At 38.4% G+C, this 19,506-nt stretch overlaps 2 protein-coding genes across 3 annotated transcripts; one reads left to right on the top strand and one right to left on the bottom strand.

Moving 5' to 3' along the window:
- On the bottom strand, positions 1 to 7,713 carry LOC119480257 (diamine acetyltransferase 1-like). Its single transcript, XM_037756364.1, has 6 exons — positions 7,461 to 7,713; positions 4,799 to 4,850; positions 4,192 to 4,272; positions 2,070 to 2,171; positions 1,933 to 1,973; positions 1 to 566 (listed from the first exon to the last, which is right to left on the bottom strand). Exons 1-6 carry the CDS (start codon positions 7,521 to 7,523, stop codon positions 390 to 392), a joined length of 516 nt encoding a protein of 171 aa, XP_037612292.1. The 5' UTR covers positions 7,524 to 7,713; the 3' UTR covers positions 1 to 389.
- A 1,584-nt stretch (positions 7,714 to 9,297) lies between these two features.
- Positions 9,298 to 18,593, top strand: acot9.1 (acyl-CoA thioesterase 9, tandem duplicate 1). Of its 2 annotated transcripts, XM_037756356.1 has the most exons (16): positions 9,298 to 9,455; positions 11,446 to 11,540; positions 12,592 to 12,618; positions 13,291 to 13,336; positions 13,440 to 13,610; positions 13,715 to 13,752; positions 13,845 to 13,928; positions 14,181 to 14,284; positions 14,491 to 14,564; positions 15,035 to 15,102; positions 15,215 to 15,326; positions 16,006 to 16,096; positions 16,502 to 16,587; positions 16,676 to 16,763; positions 16,856 to 17,006; positions 18,052 to 18,593. In XM_037756356.1, exons 1-16 carry the CDS (start codon positions 9,442 to 9,444, stop codon positions 18,105 to 18,107), a joined length of 1,305 nt encoding a protein of 434 aa, XP_037612284.1. In that variant the 5' UTR covers positions 9,298 to 9,441; the 3' UTR covers positions 18,108 to 18,593. The 2 variants fall into 2 exon arrangements, with proteins under 2 accessions (XP_037612284.1, XP_037612285.1); XM_037756357.1 differs by lacking the exon at positions 12,592 to 12,618.
- Positions 18,594 to 19,506: the final 913 nt, after the last annotated feature.

Genomic DNA, 19,506 nt, shown 5'->3' with positions numbered 1-19,506 from the left:
GACATGTGAGATAAGTTTTATTGAAAACTCTTCCTGCACCGATACAAACACAGAATGAAAGGTTAAAATAAACATAAATGATTCAGAGTTAACGACAGACAAAAAGCTCACTAAGATTATGAAACTACAAACAGAAAACATGTTACTGTGATACACAATTCCCCTTTTTAAAAAAGCTGAACTTCTTCGTCTGACCGGAGAGGAGACGCAGAGAGGCCGACCGATACGTGAGCGGGCTGCTGCGATGCCGCCACCGAGAGTTACAGTGGCGACAACATCAGATTCAATAACATGACTCGTCAGAAACAGCAGCCATACTCTTTGTCTCAGGTCAGACACTCAGGTCTCCTTCTCCTCCTCCTCCTCTTCTGGTGAGCGCTGGGCCTCCTTCATTCCTCCGTCGGAGTGCCCATCTTGACGAGGCTGTTCTTGTCGAACTTGAAGAGCCTCCAGCCTTCCTCCTGAGAGAGATCCTCGGCGCCACGCCGCTTGTAGAACTGAATGGACGGCTCGTTGTTCTCCGCGACGATAAACATCATGCCGGTGCAGCGTGTCTTTAACGCCAGCTGGAAGAGAGACGAGCGTTAACGTCAGTTTTTCACGTCCATAAACGTTGAGGGATTCACTAAAAATCAAAGCAACAATCCTGTGTGACCGATGCAGGCGTCCTTTAACATATAGTTCTGGCAATTCATATTTAAAACCTTTTCAGATATTTTAAAGTATCTATCTGCTACTACTGCAATATCTGGAGTAGCTCCACAAGATAAAAAAAGTATAGCTTTTGAATCTCTTTTAGTCAGAATATCTATCTATCTATCTAAAACACTTTTCAATTTTAATTTATTTTTATCACGCTTTTTTGGTTTAGTTTATTGTATTTTTTAACAAAATGTTTGTTTTTCCTCATTTATTATAATTTTTTTTCGTTTGTATTTTTTAATTTTATTGATTTCATTTTTTTTATTTATTATATCAGTTTTTTTTGTTGATTGTTTTTTTATTATTATTATTTGTATGTTTTTCTTACCAAACATTTATTTATTTTTATTGTTTATTTTTTTTGTTTATTGTATTTTTTTTCCTTACCACTCTATTAATATTATTTTTCCATTTATTGTATTTTTTTTGTATTTATTTTTATGTTTGGTGTTTTTTCATTTATTGTATTTCTTTTATTATTTTTGTACGTTTTTCTTACCATACATTTATTTCTTTTTATATGCATTTATTTTTCTGCTTATTGTATTTTAAAATTGTATTAATTAATTTATTACATATTACATTTATTTTTTTGTGTTTCACATTGTTGTGTTTTATTTATATGTACATGTAAATGTTTATGTAATACATAATTATATATTACTTTAAATAAGTATGTTGGTATGTTTGGCTCAAGCTCCAAAAACACTAAATCTTACATCTCCCATTAAACTCAATAGTGTTACTACATTTTAACTGCATGGTAATGATACATTTAAAACTCCGCACCTCCAGTTAATAAAGCCAAATTTTCTGTTAAAAATGCAACACAAACTCTACAAACGGAGTAGTTTTCTCTACTAAAATAAGCTCTTTGACAGCAAAATGAAGAACAGACTGAAAGATTTGGATTGTTCTCATTTCACTGGGTGTTCTTCATGGATTCAAATCTTCGTTTTGTGTCGGACATATTATTTTATCTTCCATTTATTTTATTTTTAACCACATTTATATTTTACTTCCACTTAGTCCAACTCTTTGATTTACAATCTCTCTTTCTCCTCAGTGTTTTGTGTTGGGCGATTCGTCATTACGTGGTTGTTAGAAGCAGTTACCAGAGGAAACACCCGCCAGTGAGCACAACACCTGTTTGATTCAGAGGTCTGGAACCAGGCTAATAATGGTCCTATTTTTATCATTTATTCTGTTGGGTTCAGTAAACATACTCACATCACAGAGGTGGCGCAGGAGCTCCGAACCGATGCCCAGCCCTGGAGAGAAAGAGAAAAGAAAGAGCTCGTTAATAAAGAAGAAGCATTAATTAAATTTGGCCTGAACTAGAGGAGGAGTTGTTGTTTTTATTTTACCTCTGTACTCCTCCATCACGTAGAACTCCTCCAGGTACAGCTGCTTGCCAACCCAGGGGTCGTAGGTGAAGTAGTACATGACGAAACCCACCACCTTCGGATCTGCAGAGACACAACCATGGAATAATTGAGTATCCTGCTGCGGTATACATTTCTATTTCTTTGTATACTGCATTTATTATTATTATACTTGCTTATTCCTTCTGCACAAATATTCAGCACAAGTCATGTGTATGGCTTTAATGTATTGTAGTGCAAAGTACTTAATGTACAGAGCTTTTGTGCTTCACGTTGTTGTGTTGCCAAATGCCTGTCTACCTACATGCCTGTCTACCTGCATGCCTGTCTGCCTGCATGCCTGTCTGCCTGCATGCCTGTCTACCTGCATGCCTGTCTGCCTGCATGCCTGTCTGCCTGCATGCCTGTCTGCCTGTCTGCCTGCATGCCTGTATGCCTGCATGCCTGTCTGCCTGCATGTCTACCTGTATGTCTGTCTGCCAACATGCGTGTCTACCAACATGCCTCTCTACCTACATGCCCGTCTACCTACATGCCCGTCTACCTACATGCCCCTCTGCCAGCATGCCTGTCTACCTGCATGCCTGTCTACCTGCATGCCTGTCTACCTGCATGCCTGTCTACCTGCATGCCTGTCTGCCCGTGCTCTCATTGCATCCCCGGAGTCTTCCACAAGCTGCTAGCTTGACAGCTGTGCGTACTGACAATGGCCTTGTTTACGTTCATACTGATCATTTTGAAGGGAGTGTCTTTGGAGGGAGGCCTGAAGGGACGGGCTGTCTTGGTGTGTGTCCACACAGCCTTACAACCATTGTGTGTGTAAGCAGCCGTGCAATGCCTTCTGGTAGCGTGGCGGTGCGATTCGAAAGACGGGGCATCACGACGGCCGCTCCTCATTTACATAAAGTTGATGTCTAGGCTACTTTATGCAAATCAGGGGCGTCCGACTTGCCGCCTCTGGAAACTCCCGAGAAACATTTAAACTAACCATTGTTGATATAAAATAAAGACAGATTTAGCAACTGCGTGGCTTATGTCTCGCATAAAATGTTTTCAGAAACACATTTCGGTGAATTATTTTTGTGATATAAAAGAAGAAAGTTTCCAAACGAGCCGCCATGTTGGTTCTAGTTTGAAAGCTGGGAGCAGGAGCCCACGAGGGAAAGCGTTAGTCCAATCAGGTGCTGAGTCTAGTGGCAGCCCATCAAGCGTCCAATGCTAGGAAGCGAGGCGACCCCTCGCGATAAAAAACGCCCCTGTGGACACGTACCATCAGTGTTGGCAACTTTCTCTCTAGATTTAGTGACTTTTGGAGCTGGTGCTGCTAGCTAGTTTCATTGGAAAAGAGTTGGGCTGGATTTTTCGGTTGGATCCTTTCTCTAGTTTCTCAACCCTAGCTTTATCATGGTGAGCTGACTTGTGAAGTAAACAAATAAAACATCTGACTTAAAGGAACAGTGTGTAGGATCTGGCCGTGTCTAGCGGTGAGGTGAGAAGATTGCAACCAACCTGAAGCCTCTCCCGTGTGTCAAGCGTGTTGGAGAGCTACTGTGGCACGTAGAGTGTGTGTGTATGTGGGAAGTGAGTGGTGAAGCGATGCAAACTGAAGCCGCATGTCATGTCACTAAATTAAACTTGACGTATACGTTAGATCTGAGTCTGAGCTCGTTTACAGAGAGAGTGAACAGCTGCAGCCCAGCAGCTGCAGCTGGGCGTCTCATTCTTTAACACACATGCTACATCAGGCTTCAGTTATGACGACATCTATAGTTATTTTACAAAAACAGGAAGCACATGCTGTATAGTATTTAGGTTAACAGTCAGAGGAAGCAGCGCCGACATAAACTCAAACATAGAAATGTTATTCTGGGAGCTGAGATCCTTTAAGAAACTCAGGTTTAACTTCTGAAGAAGTGAACACACTAAACTCAAAGACACCTGACGGCAATAACAAATAATTATGCAGCGCTGAGTGTCAAGTCAAGCCAAGCAGCGATAATTCATCAACCACATGTGAAGGCAGTCGAGGTAAGCTGAGGTGATGCCTGAGAGAGTTGTGCATGTTTTTGTTTTCTATCAGAGGATGTGTGGTGGGTCTTGTTACCGTCACTGCTGTTCTCTCCTTGGATTTCAGCGATGACGCAATGATAGAACGGGGTGTCACCAAATCCATCCTCAAGGAGTTCTGCAAGGAAATAAAACCTTTAAGCACCAGAAGAAGAATACTATCATAATAATAATAATAATAATAATAATAATAATAATAATAATAATAATAATAATAATAATAATAATAATAATAATAATAATAGTATATATAGATGGATGAGGGCTGCACGGTGGTGCAGTGGTTAGCACTGGCGCCTCACAGCTAGAGGGTTGCAGGTTCGAATCCGGCTTGGGACCCTTCTGTGTGGAGTTTGCATGTTCTCCCCGTGTTAGCGTGGGTTTTCTCCGGGTACTCCGGTTTCCTCCCACAGTCCAAAGACATGCAGGTTAGGTTAATTGTGGACTCTAAATTGCCCGTAGGTGTGAATGTGAGCATGAATGGTTGTCTGTCTATATGTGTCAGCCCTGCGATGGACTGGCGACCTGTCCAGGGTGTACCCTGCCTTCGCCCAATGTCGGCTGGGATCGGCTCCAGCCCCCCCGCGACCCCTAACGGGATAAGCGGTTGCAGATGGATGGATAGATGGATGAGATCAGCTCACCTTTTTCAGTCAGTGTCACCTGGTGCTCCATCTCCTCGTACTTTGCAAGCTCCTGGCACAAGAGAGAAGGGAACAACATGTTCTGTTCAGTACTGAGAAGATGCTGCACCCAACTGATACTGAATGTTTTAAGCCGAAACAAATGTGTATTTGAAAGTTTAAAACACCCGATCATGATAAAATCGGCCAACATTCATTATTTAATATAAATGCATAAAATAAACACCACTTGAATTTGTTTTTTTAAAAGAACTAAGACCAAAATATGTACTGAGAGGGATGTTTTATGAAAAATAAACTCTCTGGAGGGCAAATCATCTAACAGTGATTTATAAGCTTACATATGCTGCTATATGCACTTTGTTTACATATATACTAGCCTAGACTGACTTGCTGCTAGTAAACATAACATTGTCATGTTACCTTGTAACTTTGTCTTTAGTTGCACTTGTAATAATAATAAAAATTAAGTTTAACATTGTATGTGAGTATTTTATAATTTTATGACTTATAGTTCCTGTAGATGTTGATTAATTTGCACTGGGGACAGGTTAAACTTGAGCACATGTACCAAAAACGACTCAGTAAAGAATATAAAAGGTGTTTTGTTTTTTTATGTGCACTATTCTGTGTTTATATGATAAAGAAGACTTTAACCTATAATTTAAGACATTTGTTGTACATATTTGACACATTTTAGGCGTATATACACCTCTTTTTATTATTTGTTTTACCTCCCTATTTATCTGCACTTATGTCTGTTTTTGTGCTGCAACACCTGCATTTCTCCTCTGGGAATCATTAAAGGCATATCTTATATATTATGTCAAGCATTCATTAACTGCTTATACACCAGTTACAGATGCTACATATGAATATATACATTGACCTGGCTCCAAATGCCAATCTTTGAAGTTAATTTATCAAGAAAAAAAGCCTCCAGCTTCTCAACTGTGAGTATTTCCTGTTTTTCTCTAGTTTATATCATTGTAAATGTAATATATTTTAGATAGATAGATAGATAGATAGATAGATAGATCACAGTTCCATAGTGCAAAACATGTTAGTAAAAAGGCAGTAAAAAAGTTAGTAGTGTCAAGTACATAAAAATATACCAGATATAAAAATACAAGGAGATGAAGAAAACTGTTAAAAGTGAATATAGTGCAGGGTAACAGTTGTGATATAGGACTATTAAAAAAGTGAACATAGTGCAGAAGAGACTGTTAAAAATGAATATAGTGCAGGGTAACTCCAGCAGCTTAGCAGCTTATTTTGTTGGTCAGACAAAAACAAGGGATTTACATAAGTCCCCTTTGGATGTTTTTCTGGATATTTTACTACACTATTCAAAATAATGGTGAAAACACTCATGAGTTTCATGCCTAGTTGTGTTATTATTGTCAGGTCAGTAGTTATACAACCGTAATAACACTTCCCCAGCGTCAACCCTTGATAAGAACATAAGCTGAAGGTAAGACTGACCATATTTGGAGAACCGGATGTGAGTCTGCTGGCTGTAAACAAAAGCCCAGCAGAGACTAATCTCACACTCAGATATCCAGCAGGGAGTTTTCCATAGACTCACTGTGTGATTCAATGTTTCTAAAAGGCGTCTTCTGACTGTAGATGTCGACAGGTCAAGGATAACTGACTGTTAACTGTTTAGCAACAATTTAGTCCCAAGAAGTATTGAAGTAGTACACTTACAAGTATACTACTAGTACACTATATTAGTATACTTATTATATAAAGTATACTCTGGAATATACTTGAACTATACTTAACTTTAGAATTATAAAAAAAGCCCTCTATCACAGCTGTTACCCTGCACTATACTCACTTTTAACAGTTTTCTTCATCTCCTTGTATTTTTGTATCTGGTATATTTTTTTTGTAATTTGCACTATTCACTTTTTTACTGCCTTTTTACTAACATGTTTTGCACTATGGAACTGTGATGCTGGAAACTTGAATTTCCATCTATCTATCTATCTACTGTATCTATCTATCTACTGTATCTATCTATCTATTTACTGTATCTATCTATTGTATCACCTGTATCTATCTATCAATCTATTGTATCTATCTATATATCTATCCATCTACTGTATCTAATAAACTTGAGGTATACTTCTTTTTTATAAGGGTAGTTGGCAAAATAAATACCTTTATACTTGAGTAAGATTGAGAATGCAGAGTATTTCTACACTGTGGTATTACTACTTTTACTTTAAAGTACTACCAGTGCTTAAAGTGGGTTAAATACTCCAACACATTCCTTCTTCTGCAGTCAAAACAAAAGAGCTTATGCTAGCTAGCTAAAGCTAACTGACTGTTTAGCTAACAGTTAGCTAGCTAGCTAACTAACTAAACCAGCTTTAGTTAGCTAGCTATAGCTATAGCTGTGGTCAGCCTTTATGTTTAGTATAACATGATTTTCTAACATGATTTTCAGCCTTTATGTTCAGTATAACATGATTTATGTGTAGTATAACCTGATGTTTAGTGCCTTCCTGTGCTCTCTGGTCTCAGGCCTACCTTCACCAGTCGTAGTATATCAGACACGTCCCTGGGTTCAGCCTTTTTGTCTAGTATAACATGATTTATGTGTGTTATAACACGTTTCAGTGCCTTCCTGTGTGTGTTGGTTGAGGCCTACCTTCACCAGTCGTAATATATCAGGTACGTCCCTGGGTTCAGCTTTTCGTAATTTATACTCCATTTTCTTCTTTTACTCTTTTTTCCTCTCGTTAGAAGTCCTCTGTATGTGAAGTGAAAGATAAGTTGTTTCTTCATTCGCTTCAGAGTGGCCTTTTCCCCTCAGTCAGCCTCTGGTCCGGACGGGTTGGTGGAGACAGGATCATCCAGTTGGTTCTGGCCCGCGTCTGGGTCGCTGCGCTTCAACTGAGGGCTTCTTTGTTTACATCGAAGTATTTATACCCGGCTCGAGCTAGGACGTGATTGGTCGGTTCCCAGCAGCTCTCAGGTTTCTGACCAATCAGTGACGCCCTCTGTTTATTCTCTCAGCCAATCAGAGCGCAAGGCATTCTCGGGGGACGCGTCTTCTGTCATAAGATCTTTGTTTTGACTGTGGAGGAAGGAATGTGTTGGAGTATTTAACCCACTTTAAGCACTGGTAGTTATTTACTTATTAATTTAATTTTAATTCTCGCGAAGTTCCACATTTACAAGTGTAAATTTACTAAAAAAAAGACTAATTTCTTTGTATTTATGAAAGAAATGGAATTATATCTGTCAACAATTTCTTCCTCACAAAACAAAAAAACAATGAATGTATGCAATATCTTTAATTTCTTTCTTCTCTCGCGTGGTCTTTTTTATTATTATCTACCTATTTATTTATTTTTATTGTGTGTTTTTTTTTTATTTTATGTTGGTTTTGTTTCATTTCTGTTGTCCTTTTATGTTTTTCACAGCTCTTTGTTTATGTTTTCGCTATTCTTCTTCTGTATGTAAATGTTTTTAATGTTTTCTGCTGTTACTACGGATACTGTCATTTTGAAGAAAAAAAAGCAGTGGTAGTACTTTAAAGTACTTTTACTAGAGATACTGTTACAAGTAAAAGTCCTGCATTTATAGATTTACTTAAGTAAAAGTAGTAATACCATAGTGTAGAGATACTTAAGTAAAAGTAGTAATACCATAGTGTAGAAATACACCATACATCCTATATACCACTTTATAGACTGCACATATGCACATATTACATTTATTTATTGCACATACTACATTTATTTATTGACGGACTGCACACACTATGTTCACCCATTCACTCTGTATCTTTTATATCTCTATTATTGTTTTTATAATTTTTGTATACCTTTACCTCTCCCGTGTTTCGGTCTGTTTGCTGATATTTGCTGATGTTGCTGCTTTGACACCTGAATTTCCTTCCGGGTGATTATAAAGGTTCATCTTATCTTATCTTAGAAATACAATATATATACTATATACTTAAGTTAAAGTAATAATACCTTAGTGTAGAGATACAAAGGAGGACGGTCTGCAGGACAGATAATAATGCACTATACTCATTTTTAACAGTCTCTTCTGCACTATATTCACTTTTTGTAATAGTCCTGTATCACAGCTGTTACCCTGCACTATATTCAGTTTTAACAGTTTTCTTCATCTCTTTGTATTTTTATATCTGGTATATTTTTTTTGTACTTTGCACTACTAACTTTTTTACTGCCTTTTTACTAACATGTTTTGCACTTTGGAACTGTGATGCTGGAAACTTGAATTTCCCTCAGGATCAAGAAAGTTACTATCTATCTATCTATCTATCTATTTATCCATCTATCTATCTATCTATCTATCTATCTATTTATCCATCTATCTATCTATTTATCCATCTATCTATCTATCTATCTATCTATCTATCTATCTATCTATCTCTCTCTCTATCTCTCTATCTCTATCTCTCTATCTAAAAGTCCATGGACCAGTCGAACGTAGCTTCATGCGTCATCACGCAGTGGGCGGGGCTTAACACCAACACGGAAGTAGTTCCTGTGGTCTGCTCTGACTTGCCTGGCACCTTGGCAGCACCACACCACCTTTCTCTCTTTTTACCGAACTCACCGGCTTTGTTTGGACTCCTCCGGAACACTACAATGCTCTCACCGAGGTCAGTGTGATTAAAACAGTTCTGTTGGTGCTAACAGTAGCAATAACAGACCCAAAGCTAACCGTTAGCATATTTACAAGCTAATTACAGCTATCAGGAGGAATGCTAATCAGCTTTATAAACTACTTGTTTCAATGATGTGTTTGTGTGTAGAGCTGTTTTCTGGTTTTCTGGACATATTTAAGAAATCAGCTCCAGTAAACCAGGCTCAAACTGGGTGGGGATTCACTGTATACATAAAGGGTGTGTCATGTCCAAATCACTGCTAGAAGAAAAGTACCCACACACCAGTATTAATGTTTCACTATGGAGAAATACTAACTTAGTAACTAAGTACATTTACTCAAGTACTTGTACTTTACTTGAGTCTTTTCCTGTCATGCCACTTTCTACTTTCTACTCCACCACATCTCAGAGGGAAATGTTGTACAATTAATAAGATAAGATCAGATATTCCTTCATTAGTCCTGCAGTGGGGAGATGTGCAGTGTACAGCAGCAAAGGGGATAGTGCAGAAACACAAGATGCATCAGCTAACACAGTAAAAAAAAAAGAGTTGAACAAAGTGTAACAAAATATGAACCATTTAAATAGAAGGAAGTATAAAAATAGGAGCAGTATATACAGTATTGACAATAAAGACTATTAACAAAATTGCACAAGTGGAAAATGATATTGCACAGTGAGAATGAATGAATGAATGAATGAATGGAATTCCACCTGAAAACATCAGGTTATTGTCAGTTTTTTGGTGTGTAAGTGGTCTACTGGGAGCAGTGCTGGTTGGAAGGAAAGACCTGCGATAACACTCCTTCACACACTTTAAATAGGTTTTGTTATAAATAACCTAATGTAAATAATATAGAATAAACCTTTATTGATCCCCAGTAGGGAAATTCAGTTGTTGCAGCAGCAAAGTGACAGAAATAAATACAGATAAGTATAGAAAATAACAGAAATAAATAATAGGAGGTACATTAACTAAAATAAGAATAGAATATAAATATAAACTATACAAAAGCATTTGGACACATGGTAAAGTGAGAGTAATGTGATTAATAGCATCAACAAGTCAGTAAACAGTGTACACCAGGCTAATATATGATTTGATTAAGTAATAATAATATTCCGTGTTTGACTGCAATAATATAATATAATAAAGTGCAAGTGTCAGTGTACCATATTAACATAATATAGTATAATATGGTACATACATTATGATTTAGTATGAGATATGAGACATAGTATAAGGTTTAGTAGTTTAGTAATATACGACATAACATAGTATATAGTATAGTACAACAATATAACATAGTATGGTATAAGTATAGTACAGCAATATAACATAGTATATAACATAGTGTAAGACATAAACATTATAAAAATTATTTAAGTCATGATATCATTTCTTGAAAAGGGATTGGTAAATAATGGAACTACTGTTGCCAGACAGCTGATAAAATCAATACAAAACAGTTACATGAAAAGAAGACATGACCTGGTGGTTTCAACATCATCGTCGCTACAGAATATACAAGTGTTGTAAAGATCAGTTAAATGCTTTTCTCTGAACTAATATGGAGTAAAGTAGAAATGCAGTAATGAAGTATTGTCACTTTATTACGTAAGACTTTGTAACTTTCCTCTTGTGTTTCTAGTGGAACAAGTTGGAGCAGGTGGTTTTTAAACAAAGTTGCTGAACAGAACTGACGTATTCAGAGTTGCTCTGAGAAGTTTCACTCCGAAGCTAGGACTCATCGCTATACATGTTTAGGATTTCTCTGAGAGTATTCTCATGCGTCATGCAGCAAGCAGTGACTCTTTCCGTCTGCTCAGCTGTTCGCTGTGGAGCAGCCGGATTAATGAGGGATCAGATGGCAGTTATAATTAGGAGAGGAGGATGCATGTGGATGTAACGGGACCCCTTGGCTTTAAGGTCGTCTCTGGGTGTGTTTGTTGATATTTTGTCATGTCCTCATGTGGGCTGCAGGTTCCTGGTGCTGCGGTCGGCGGCGTCTTTGACGACCAGGTCATTCTGCACCGGGGGCGTGTTGAAGCAGGGAAAGGCGCCGGACATGGCTGAAGGTAAGACAGACACCATGCTTCCGGTCTGACTTGATTGATCCCCCACCATCTGGTTTAATCACTGGTCTAAATCAACAGAAATACATGTGGGTCACTTTTAGGTAAGAACATGTTCGTCCCAGATAGTAAAACAAGTGAAAAACTTTCAGATAGGGATGCATTGATCCAAAAAAATGGATCTATCACATACATTCTTTCAGTCATGGCGGGTCACAGCTATCTCGGGCCTCATATTACCTTACACAAAAATGATTCCAATGACTTCCACATGGACAGGTATACAGATTTTAAATTTGGGAACATTTGGAAGAACTGGTATCCGATCTGTTCTCCGTATTGGAACACAAGACGACTGGTGCATCCCTACTTTCAGAGGATATGACGATGTAAATGCTGAAGGATTGGTAATAAATTACAGGTGTTCAGTATTAAGCTTTAGTCCAGAATACGGCTGCCACCGCTCCTCTTCTCCGCTCTCGACGCTGGCTCCCTGTTGCAGCTTGCATCCAGCTCAAGACTAGAAAGGAAGTGCTCCTTCTTACCTCCAAGCCCATAGCCAACCCCTACTACAAGCCTCTGCTTCTGGGTAATTAGCTATCCTGTCACTCCAAGAACCCTGGCATGTTCCCACATTTTACAAACCTTTCATTGATAAATTCAGGAAAAGAGTTGACAGATGAATAGAAAATAGTCGTTATTTGCATCTCTAGTGAAATGAAGTCCCTGCTGAAGTCAGGACAGCAGAATCACAGGATGAAAACACACCGAGACATGCCGTGTGGTGTTGGCACATTCTAATGTCTCATTTCCTAAAAACAAACCCTCTAAGCAGCACTAAGTACAGCACAGTGGCACGGAACACAATTACAGCTGCTTGTTTGAGAGGGATGCATTTAAAATGTTTGATGACATGTAGCTCTTGCAGCTCTCTCTCTTTACTGTCGAATGAATGTAATGAAATGTAGCATGATGACATATTTAATGACTGTGTGAAATCCCCACATATCCAGCCTAATCCTGCACCTTAATAATCATTTTTGTTTCTCCACAGGAAATCCACTTTTACACGTGTCTAATGGTGTGTTGGTAATCCCAGACAAATCTTATCTAACTATCTAAACACACTACTCTGTCGCCTACTGTACCTGTAGCGGTTCTCTTCTAATTTGCTCTAACTGCACGTTAATTCCTCCTGCATGTTGACTGACTGAACTCTCTTTTACCTGAAGCACTCGTTTCATATACAGCAGCATGTCACCGTGCACCTGTTCTGCCTTTTGTTAGGTCTGGATTTCATGTCCACGGCCGCCGGCTCCACAGTCGAGCTAAACAGCATTCAATGGTGGCGTCTAACCTTCTTCTTCTTCTTCTCTATGTTGCTCTGAGCTTCAGTATTTTGTTACAGCTGGTTCCCACATGATAGTTTCTCCATTCTTCTTTCTTCTGTATTGTTTCATGATATTGTCTCACTGTTTGGGCCTCTGTGAGCTGCACACACACTTCATGCAACACATTTTACAGTTTGAACAGTGGTTCATTTAACCGTTCATCATGTCAGATTAAAATGACTGAGCTGGTTTTCCTGCAGCTGTGAAGAGTAACAGCCTCATTGTTTGTTTCAGAGACAGTATGGCCCAGTATAGTATCGCACGTATAGCCTTGAACGGCTGGTGTTTTCACTGCAGTACACACACACTCTAATCCACACACACAGAGACAGAAGATCTGATTGTTTTTCTGTGTTTTTCAGTACGAAACAGGCTGAGAGAAATCGTTGGAGCGTCGACTAACTGGAGGTACTGAACCATCTCTGTACAAGCACCAAGAAAACATCATAATACATATAAAAATATGAAAAAAATACTATGAAACATTTATGTTTAACAATCTTGTGTGCAGCGACCACCAGCAGGCCATGTCGGAGCGCGTGTCGCTGTCGTCCATGTTGGCAAAGTCTCAAAACGACCTTCCAGCCAAGAGGATGAAGGACAGCTTCCTTGAGGTTCACCTGCCTCTGGGCTCCGAGCCACAGCTCCGAGAGAAATACCTGACCTTCCACAACACTGTCAGGTACACACACACACACACACACACACACACACACGGACACACACACGCAGCTAGCAGACAGATAAACCAGAACTCACCTCCCTCTAACTTCTGTCTCTCTTCAGGTTCGGTAGAATCCTGGAGGACTTGGACAGTTTAGCAGGTATCACTGTAACACATGACTTCCATTAGAACTCGACAGAGTTCAACACAGTCAAACATTAAATAAACTTTCTTCCTCGTCTCTCTCCTCAGTCCTCATCTCTTACTCTCACACCTATAATACGGCATTGAAGAGGTCTCCTCTGTCCATTGTCACCGCCCTGGTGGATAAGATCGGTAAGAGTCTGTCGTGGGTTGTTTGGTTTGAACTCAGAGAAAAGTTTTAGGTTGTTAGTTTTACTATCAGATGTCAACATCATGTCCTTCTACCCGTAAAATCTTGCACCTATTTCTATAGTGTGTTATTTATCCTAAAATGTCCTAATAAACTTTTACAAACATGCTTGTTTTGACCGTTACATGGTCAGGTTTGAGTTGTGGATGTCATCATTTTAAGACTTTTTCATGTTGGTGTTTTTTGTCTGACAGACATGAGGCAGCACGTCATCTATCCTGACTGCGACATCAAGTTCACTGGTCATGTGACGTGGGTGGGAAAGACCTCCATTGAAGCCAAGATGCACATGTCACAGGTACACTCACACAAAAACATTTATGTGTTTAATTTAGTTATTTGGGCAAGTAATAAAAATACATCATTCATAAGGAAAGATAAAAAGGGGATTGTGCCGGTGAGATTAAACATCACAAATGGGTCTATGAAGGTAAATATGACGGACAGACGTGTAACAGATGTTGTGTGTACAGAATAAACAACATAATGTGACTCTTCTTTCAGTACCATGATGGAGCTTATAGCCCCGTTCTGGATGCAACATTTGTCATGGTGGCCCGGGATCCAGAGAACAAGAGGTAGGACACACGACGTCTGAGACAAGGTTATAATAGTTATGAATTTTCAATTCGTTTTATTTTAGTTTTGACTTTTTGATTTCATTTTAATTCAATTTTAGTTTTCAGAGTGTGTTTGCTAGCTTTAGTTTGTTTTTGTTAGGGCCAGCTATAATGTCTCAGAAATACATAGCTACATACAAAATCCATGGTTGGAAAACTGAGTTGGAATGGCCATAAAGTTTTTTAATCGCCGTCTCCTGGATGGTCAAGGTCGTTCAGTTTCTGCGGTTCAATATCCCATAATCACAGGATTATGGGATATGAATTGTAGTGGAGTAAAAAGTAGAAAGTAGCATGAAAAGAAAAGTACACAAGTACCTCAAAATTGTGCTTGAGTAAATGTATTTAGTTACTTTCCACCTGTGGTAAAGTGTGATATTAAGACTTTTGTGTTGCTGTTTGTTTGTCTGTCTTCTTCTTTATTTCAGGGCAGCTTTTGTGAATCCGCTGAAGCCAGAAGGTCCAGAGGAGGAGAAGATATTCCAGGAAGGAGAAAGTATGAGATCCTGATATAACCTTTGTTAAGATAAGATACTGCTGACCTCTGTTGTCCCTCTTGTCTCTGTATTTATTGTATGTATGTGTGTGTGTGTGTGTGTGTTTCCCAGCTAATAAATCCCGCCGTGTGGATCTGAGCACCGCGTCGTTGCTGAAGGTGGCGCCCACAGACGAGGAGAGGAAGATCGTTCACAGTCTGTTCCTCAACACGCTGGACTCAAAGTAGGACTGAGATACTATGAGACTTGAGCAAAATCATCCTCCACACAGGGTCAATAATAATCTTTGTTAGTCTATATACTGTATATATATGAAGGTCTGGTGAGGTATCGATCACAGAGTTGATGTTTTAATCTTTAAAACTAAATCTAAAGTAGTTTTTTAAGTCTCAACAACATTTTAGATTCAGTAACATCAATTTGGAAGATTTTTGTTCCCTAAATATTTGAATCTGTTTGGTTTTAACATCTACGGCAGCGTATTAGCACCATTATAGGTACAAATAAATAATAATTACGGAGGATTGGGGAGGGGGGTAATATTCAGAGAAAAAACTCAGAATATCCAAGATTATAGTCGTAAATCTACGAGAAAAACACTCTGAAATTCTCTGAAATTTAAGTGATAAATTTACAAGAAAACAATAAAATTTACAAGATTAAAGTGGTTAATTTGCAAGAAAAAAAATCACAAATTTCAGAGAAAAAAATCAAATATTCTCTGAGATTATAAAGTCACAAATATACAAGAAAAAAAAAATCTGAAATTCTCTGAGATTACAGTGGTAAATTTACATGAAAAAACTAAAATTGACAAGATGAAAGTGGTAAAAAATTCACAGATTTAGGAGAAAAACCTCAGAAACTCTCTAAGATTGAGTCTTCTTCTTCTTCTCCTGCAGGACGGTCAGTTTCCGCAGCAGAGTTCTGCCTCCAAACTCGGTGTGGATGGAAGACGCCAAACTGAAAGGACTGGAGATCTGCCACCCTCAGGTGAGAAGAGGGAATGGCTGGAGGGACAAAATACAGATATAAACTCACATCTTTATTTTCCCCTAATAGAAAAATATATGAAATTTGGGTATGCTGCATGTCGTCCCCTCTCTCTCTCTCTCTCCCTCTTTCCTGTCTCTCTTCAGCTGTTCTAACCAATAAAAAAAAGCAAAAAGCCCAAAAAATAATCCAAAAAAAAAGAAAGATATATGAAAATCCCTACAATATTTTTACTTTGACAGTGCTTTGTGTTTTCTCACATTTATCCACCACATTTCCATTAGAAAAATAGATTTATGTTTCTTTTTTTTGTCCAATCATGTAGTTTATGTCCTTAGTTTAATCGCTTAATCTATACATAGTTTGAAGAGTTTCAACTGGAGTATATCTGCTCTTCTTGACCAGGAGAGGAACATCTTCAACAGGATATTTGGAGGTTTTCTGATGAGGAAAGCCTACGAGTTGGGCTGGGCCAACGCCTGCTCCTTCGGGTGAGAGAAAGATCATCACGTTTAACGCAGACTGTTGCTTTGCTGCTGGATGTTAAAGTGTTTGTGTGTTTATGTGCTGCTGTTACAGAGGATGTCGACCCCGTCTGGTGGCTGTTGATGACATCCTCTTCCAGAAACCCGTGGAGATCGGCTCCCTGCTGCTGCTCTCGTCACAGGTCTGATTGTTTGAGGCGCACTGAAGGCTGAAGGTGTGTGTTTGTTTCTCAGTGTTTGTTTCACAACAGCAATGTGTGTGTGTGTTTTACAGGTGTGTTACACACAGGAAGGGCACATCCAGGTCAGAGTTCACAGCGAGGTGTTCGACCCGCTGACCCGCCAACACAACACCACCAACGTCTTCCACTTCACCTTCGCTTCTGACCGCGACGTCCCCAACATCATCCCGATGACATACGGAGGTGAGCACACACTCACTCACTCACACAATATACAAAACACTTGAGTACAATCTTGAGGTACTTTACTTGAGTATTTTAATGTCCTGTTACTTTATACTTCTACTTCTACTACATCTCAGAGGGATACCACATGTATGTGATAACTTTGCAGATTCAGATTAATAATACAAAATCTAATCAACAAATAAATGATGATGTATTATTATAGATTAAAGGGATAGTTCTGATTATTTCAAGTGGGGTTGTATGAGGTACTTATCCACAGGAGTACCAGCACGGGAGCATAATAATGTACTGCTGTGGACGGAGGCAGCAGCTAAACAGATTTTAGACATCTTAAAAAATCAATATCAGTTTAAGTGTATGCTATACTTAGAATATTTTTACCACTTTACCTCGCTGTCAGACAGCCCTCTCTGACGGGAACTGAAGTGCTCTCTTTAAAGCCACGAGACTCCATTGAGAAAAGCAGGGATTTTACAATTCAGAATACAGGAGTTACTGGTCAACGGCTGCCTCGATCGGTTAGTTTGTTTGTGTTATTGTTTGCGTTGTGTTCAAGTGCAACTTGTCGGCCAAGACAAAGACGACGTGAGGTGACGCAACAGTCGGCCTTCATCGCTGCTAGTTCTCTGATGTCGGGTTGAGCATCTGGGTCTTTAAAACACCAAAATCGCACAATAACACAAACAAACTAACCGATCAAGGCAGCGGTAGACCGGCAACTCTCGTGTTCTGCGAGGTAAAATTCCTGTGTTTCTCAGTGGAGTCTGGTGGCTTTAAAGACAGCTTGGATAACGTTCCTTCAGTTCCCCGTCATAAAGGGCCGTCTGGCGGCGAGGTAAAGTGGTTAACTATCTACTGAATGGGGCTGTTGCTCTCAGGAAACTGATTCACGCTATTTTTCTTTGTTTTCTATGAAAAGAAAAGTAAAAAAAGATGACAAAACCTTTCGACTCTTGCAGGTTGAGAGTTGTCAGATCACCTTACTATCTAAAATGATGATGATGATGATGATGGTGTTTTTTTTGTGTCCATCTGACAGAGTCGATGCTGTACCTGGACGGGAAGAGACACTTTAATCAGACTGTGGAGCCCTGAACGCAACACGCCTGCTGCATGCCTGCCAAAGCCTTTCAGCATCTGACCAACGAGATCTGTGTGTTTGTGTGTGTGTGTGAGGTCAGTTAAGACTGTTCTGGTGGTTTAAACGTTAGCGTAGAGAGGACCACTACAGTACAACACACAGACAGCTCCTTTTTTATTATTCATTTATATTTTATTTACTCTTAAAACTACAAGGTGATTTGTTTGACACCCAGTCAGCGTTTACAGCTTCTCAACAGTCAAATGAAGCCAAAGTTTACTGGCCTGTTCATAACATCATATGTATTCCTGACTCGCATTGCTACGTTACATTTTTATATTCCACTGTCGCTTATACGCACAAAACTCTTTGTCTTTATTTTTTTATTTTACGTAGGGATGGGAAGCTTCATTCTGAATGTGTCAGACTGCTGCGAGAGGGAAGAAGGCGTGTATCATGTATTTACTCAAATGCAATAAATGAATTCTTATTTATCTTGACTTTAAAGTCATCCCTGTGTCTTTGCTTTCATTGTGTTTAATACTAGTGATCACTGGTGGGTGAATATTATATAAACCTTAAAGGGAGCTTTTGTCAAATTTGAGTATATAGCCCCTGGTGATATAATAGTGATGTCATCGGGGTTATTTATGTCATCTTTGGCTTGAAATTTATGACAGAAAGACATAAAATGAGGGAAAGTCTCATACAATGCCTTTATGATTTATCACTGCAACCAACCCAGACTGATCAACCAATGAGAGACCATGACACAGTGTGAAATCATCCCTCATTATCATAAAAGAGATGTGAAGATGTGGAAATGAATTAATACGGAAAACTATTATATTTTAAATGTATTTATTGCCCATTAATCTATTTTTTTATATTATGTTGTTTGTTTTTTTTACAAAAATAAAAGCTTATTTTAATTAAGTTTTAATGAATCATACTCATACAGTATACTGTGTGTGTGTATATATATTATTTATTTATAGATAAAGGCAAAATTGTATCTATTTCTTATTTAAATATCATTCATTTGATTTTGTCTGCTTTTCTGGCAGCCATGTTCTCAGTTGTAATTGACAAAAATAAACAAATTAATGTTAAAATAAATTGATACGGAAAAACAATATTTTTAATTTATTTATTGCCCATTAATCTATTTATTAAATTTGTCTTTTGACAAAAATGTACATTTATGTATTTATTTTTAATTAGTCATGCTTATATATAGATATGTATAATTTATTTATTCCCCATAACACTTTTAGGCCCTAACACGCCTGGTATCAAAGTAAAAGATAAATGCAAAAATATTTATCTAGTTCTCATTTAAATATCATTAATTTGATTTTATCTGCATTTCTGAGAGTCACGTTCTCAGTTATATTGCAATAAAGCAACGAC

This window comes from Sebastes umbrosus, chromosome 21 (genome assembly GCF_015220745.1).
Source record: "Sebastes umbrosus isolate fSebUmb1 chromosome 21, fSebUmb1.pri, whole genome shotgun sequence".
In the NCBI taxonomy this organism is placed as follows: domain Eukaryota; kingdom Metazoa; phylum Chordata; class Actinopteri; order Perciformes; family Sebastidae; genus Sebastes; species Sebastes umbrosus.
The sequence above is the reverse complement of the archived record's forward strand: the minus strand, read 5'-3'. Positions and strand labels throughout refer to the sequence as shown.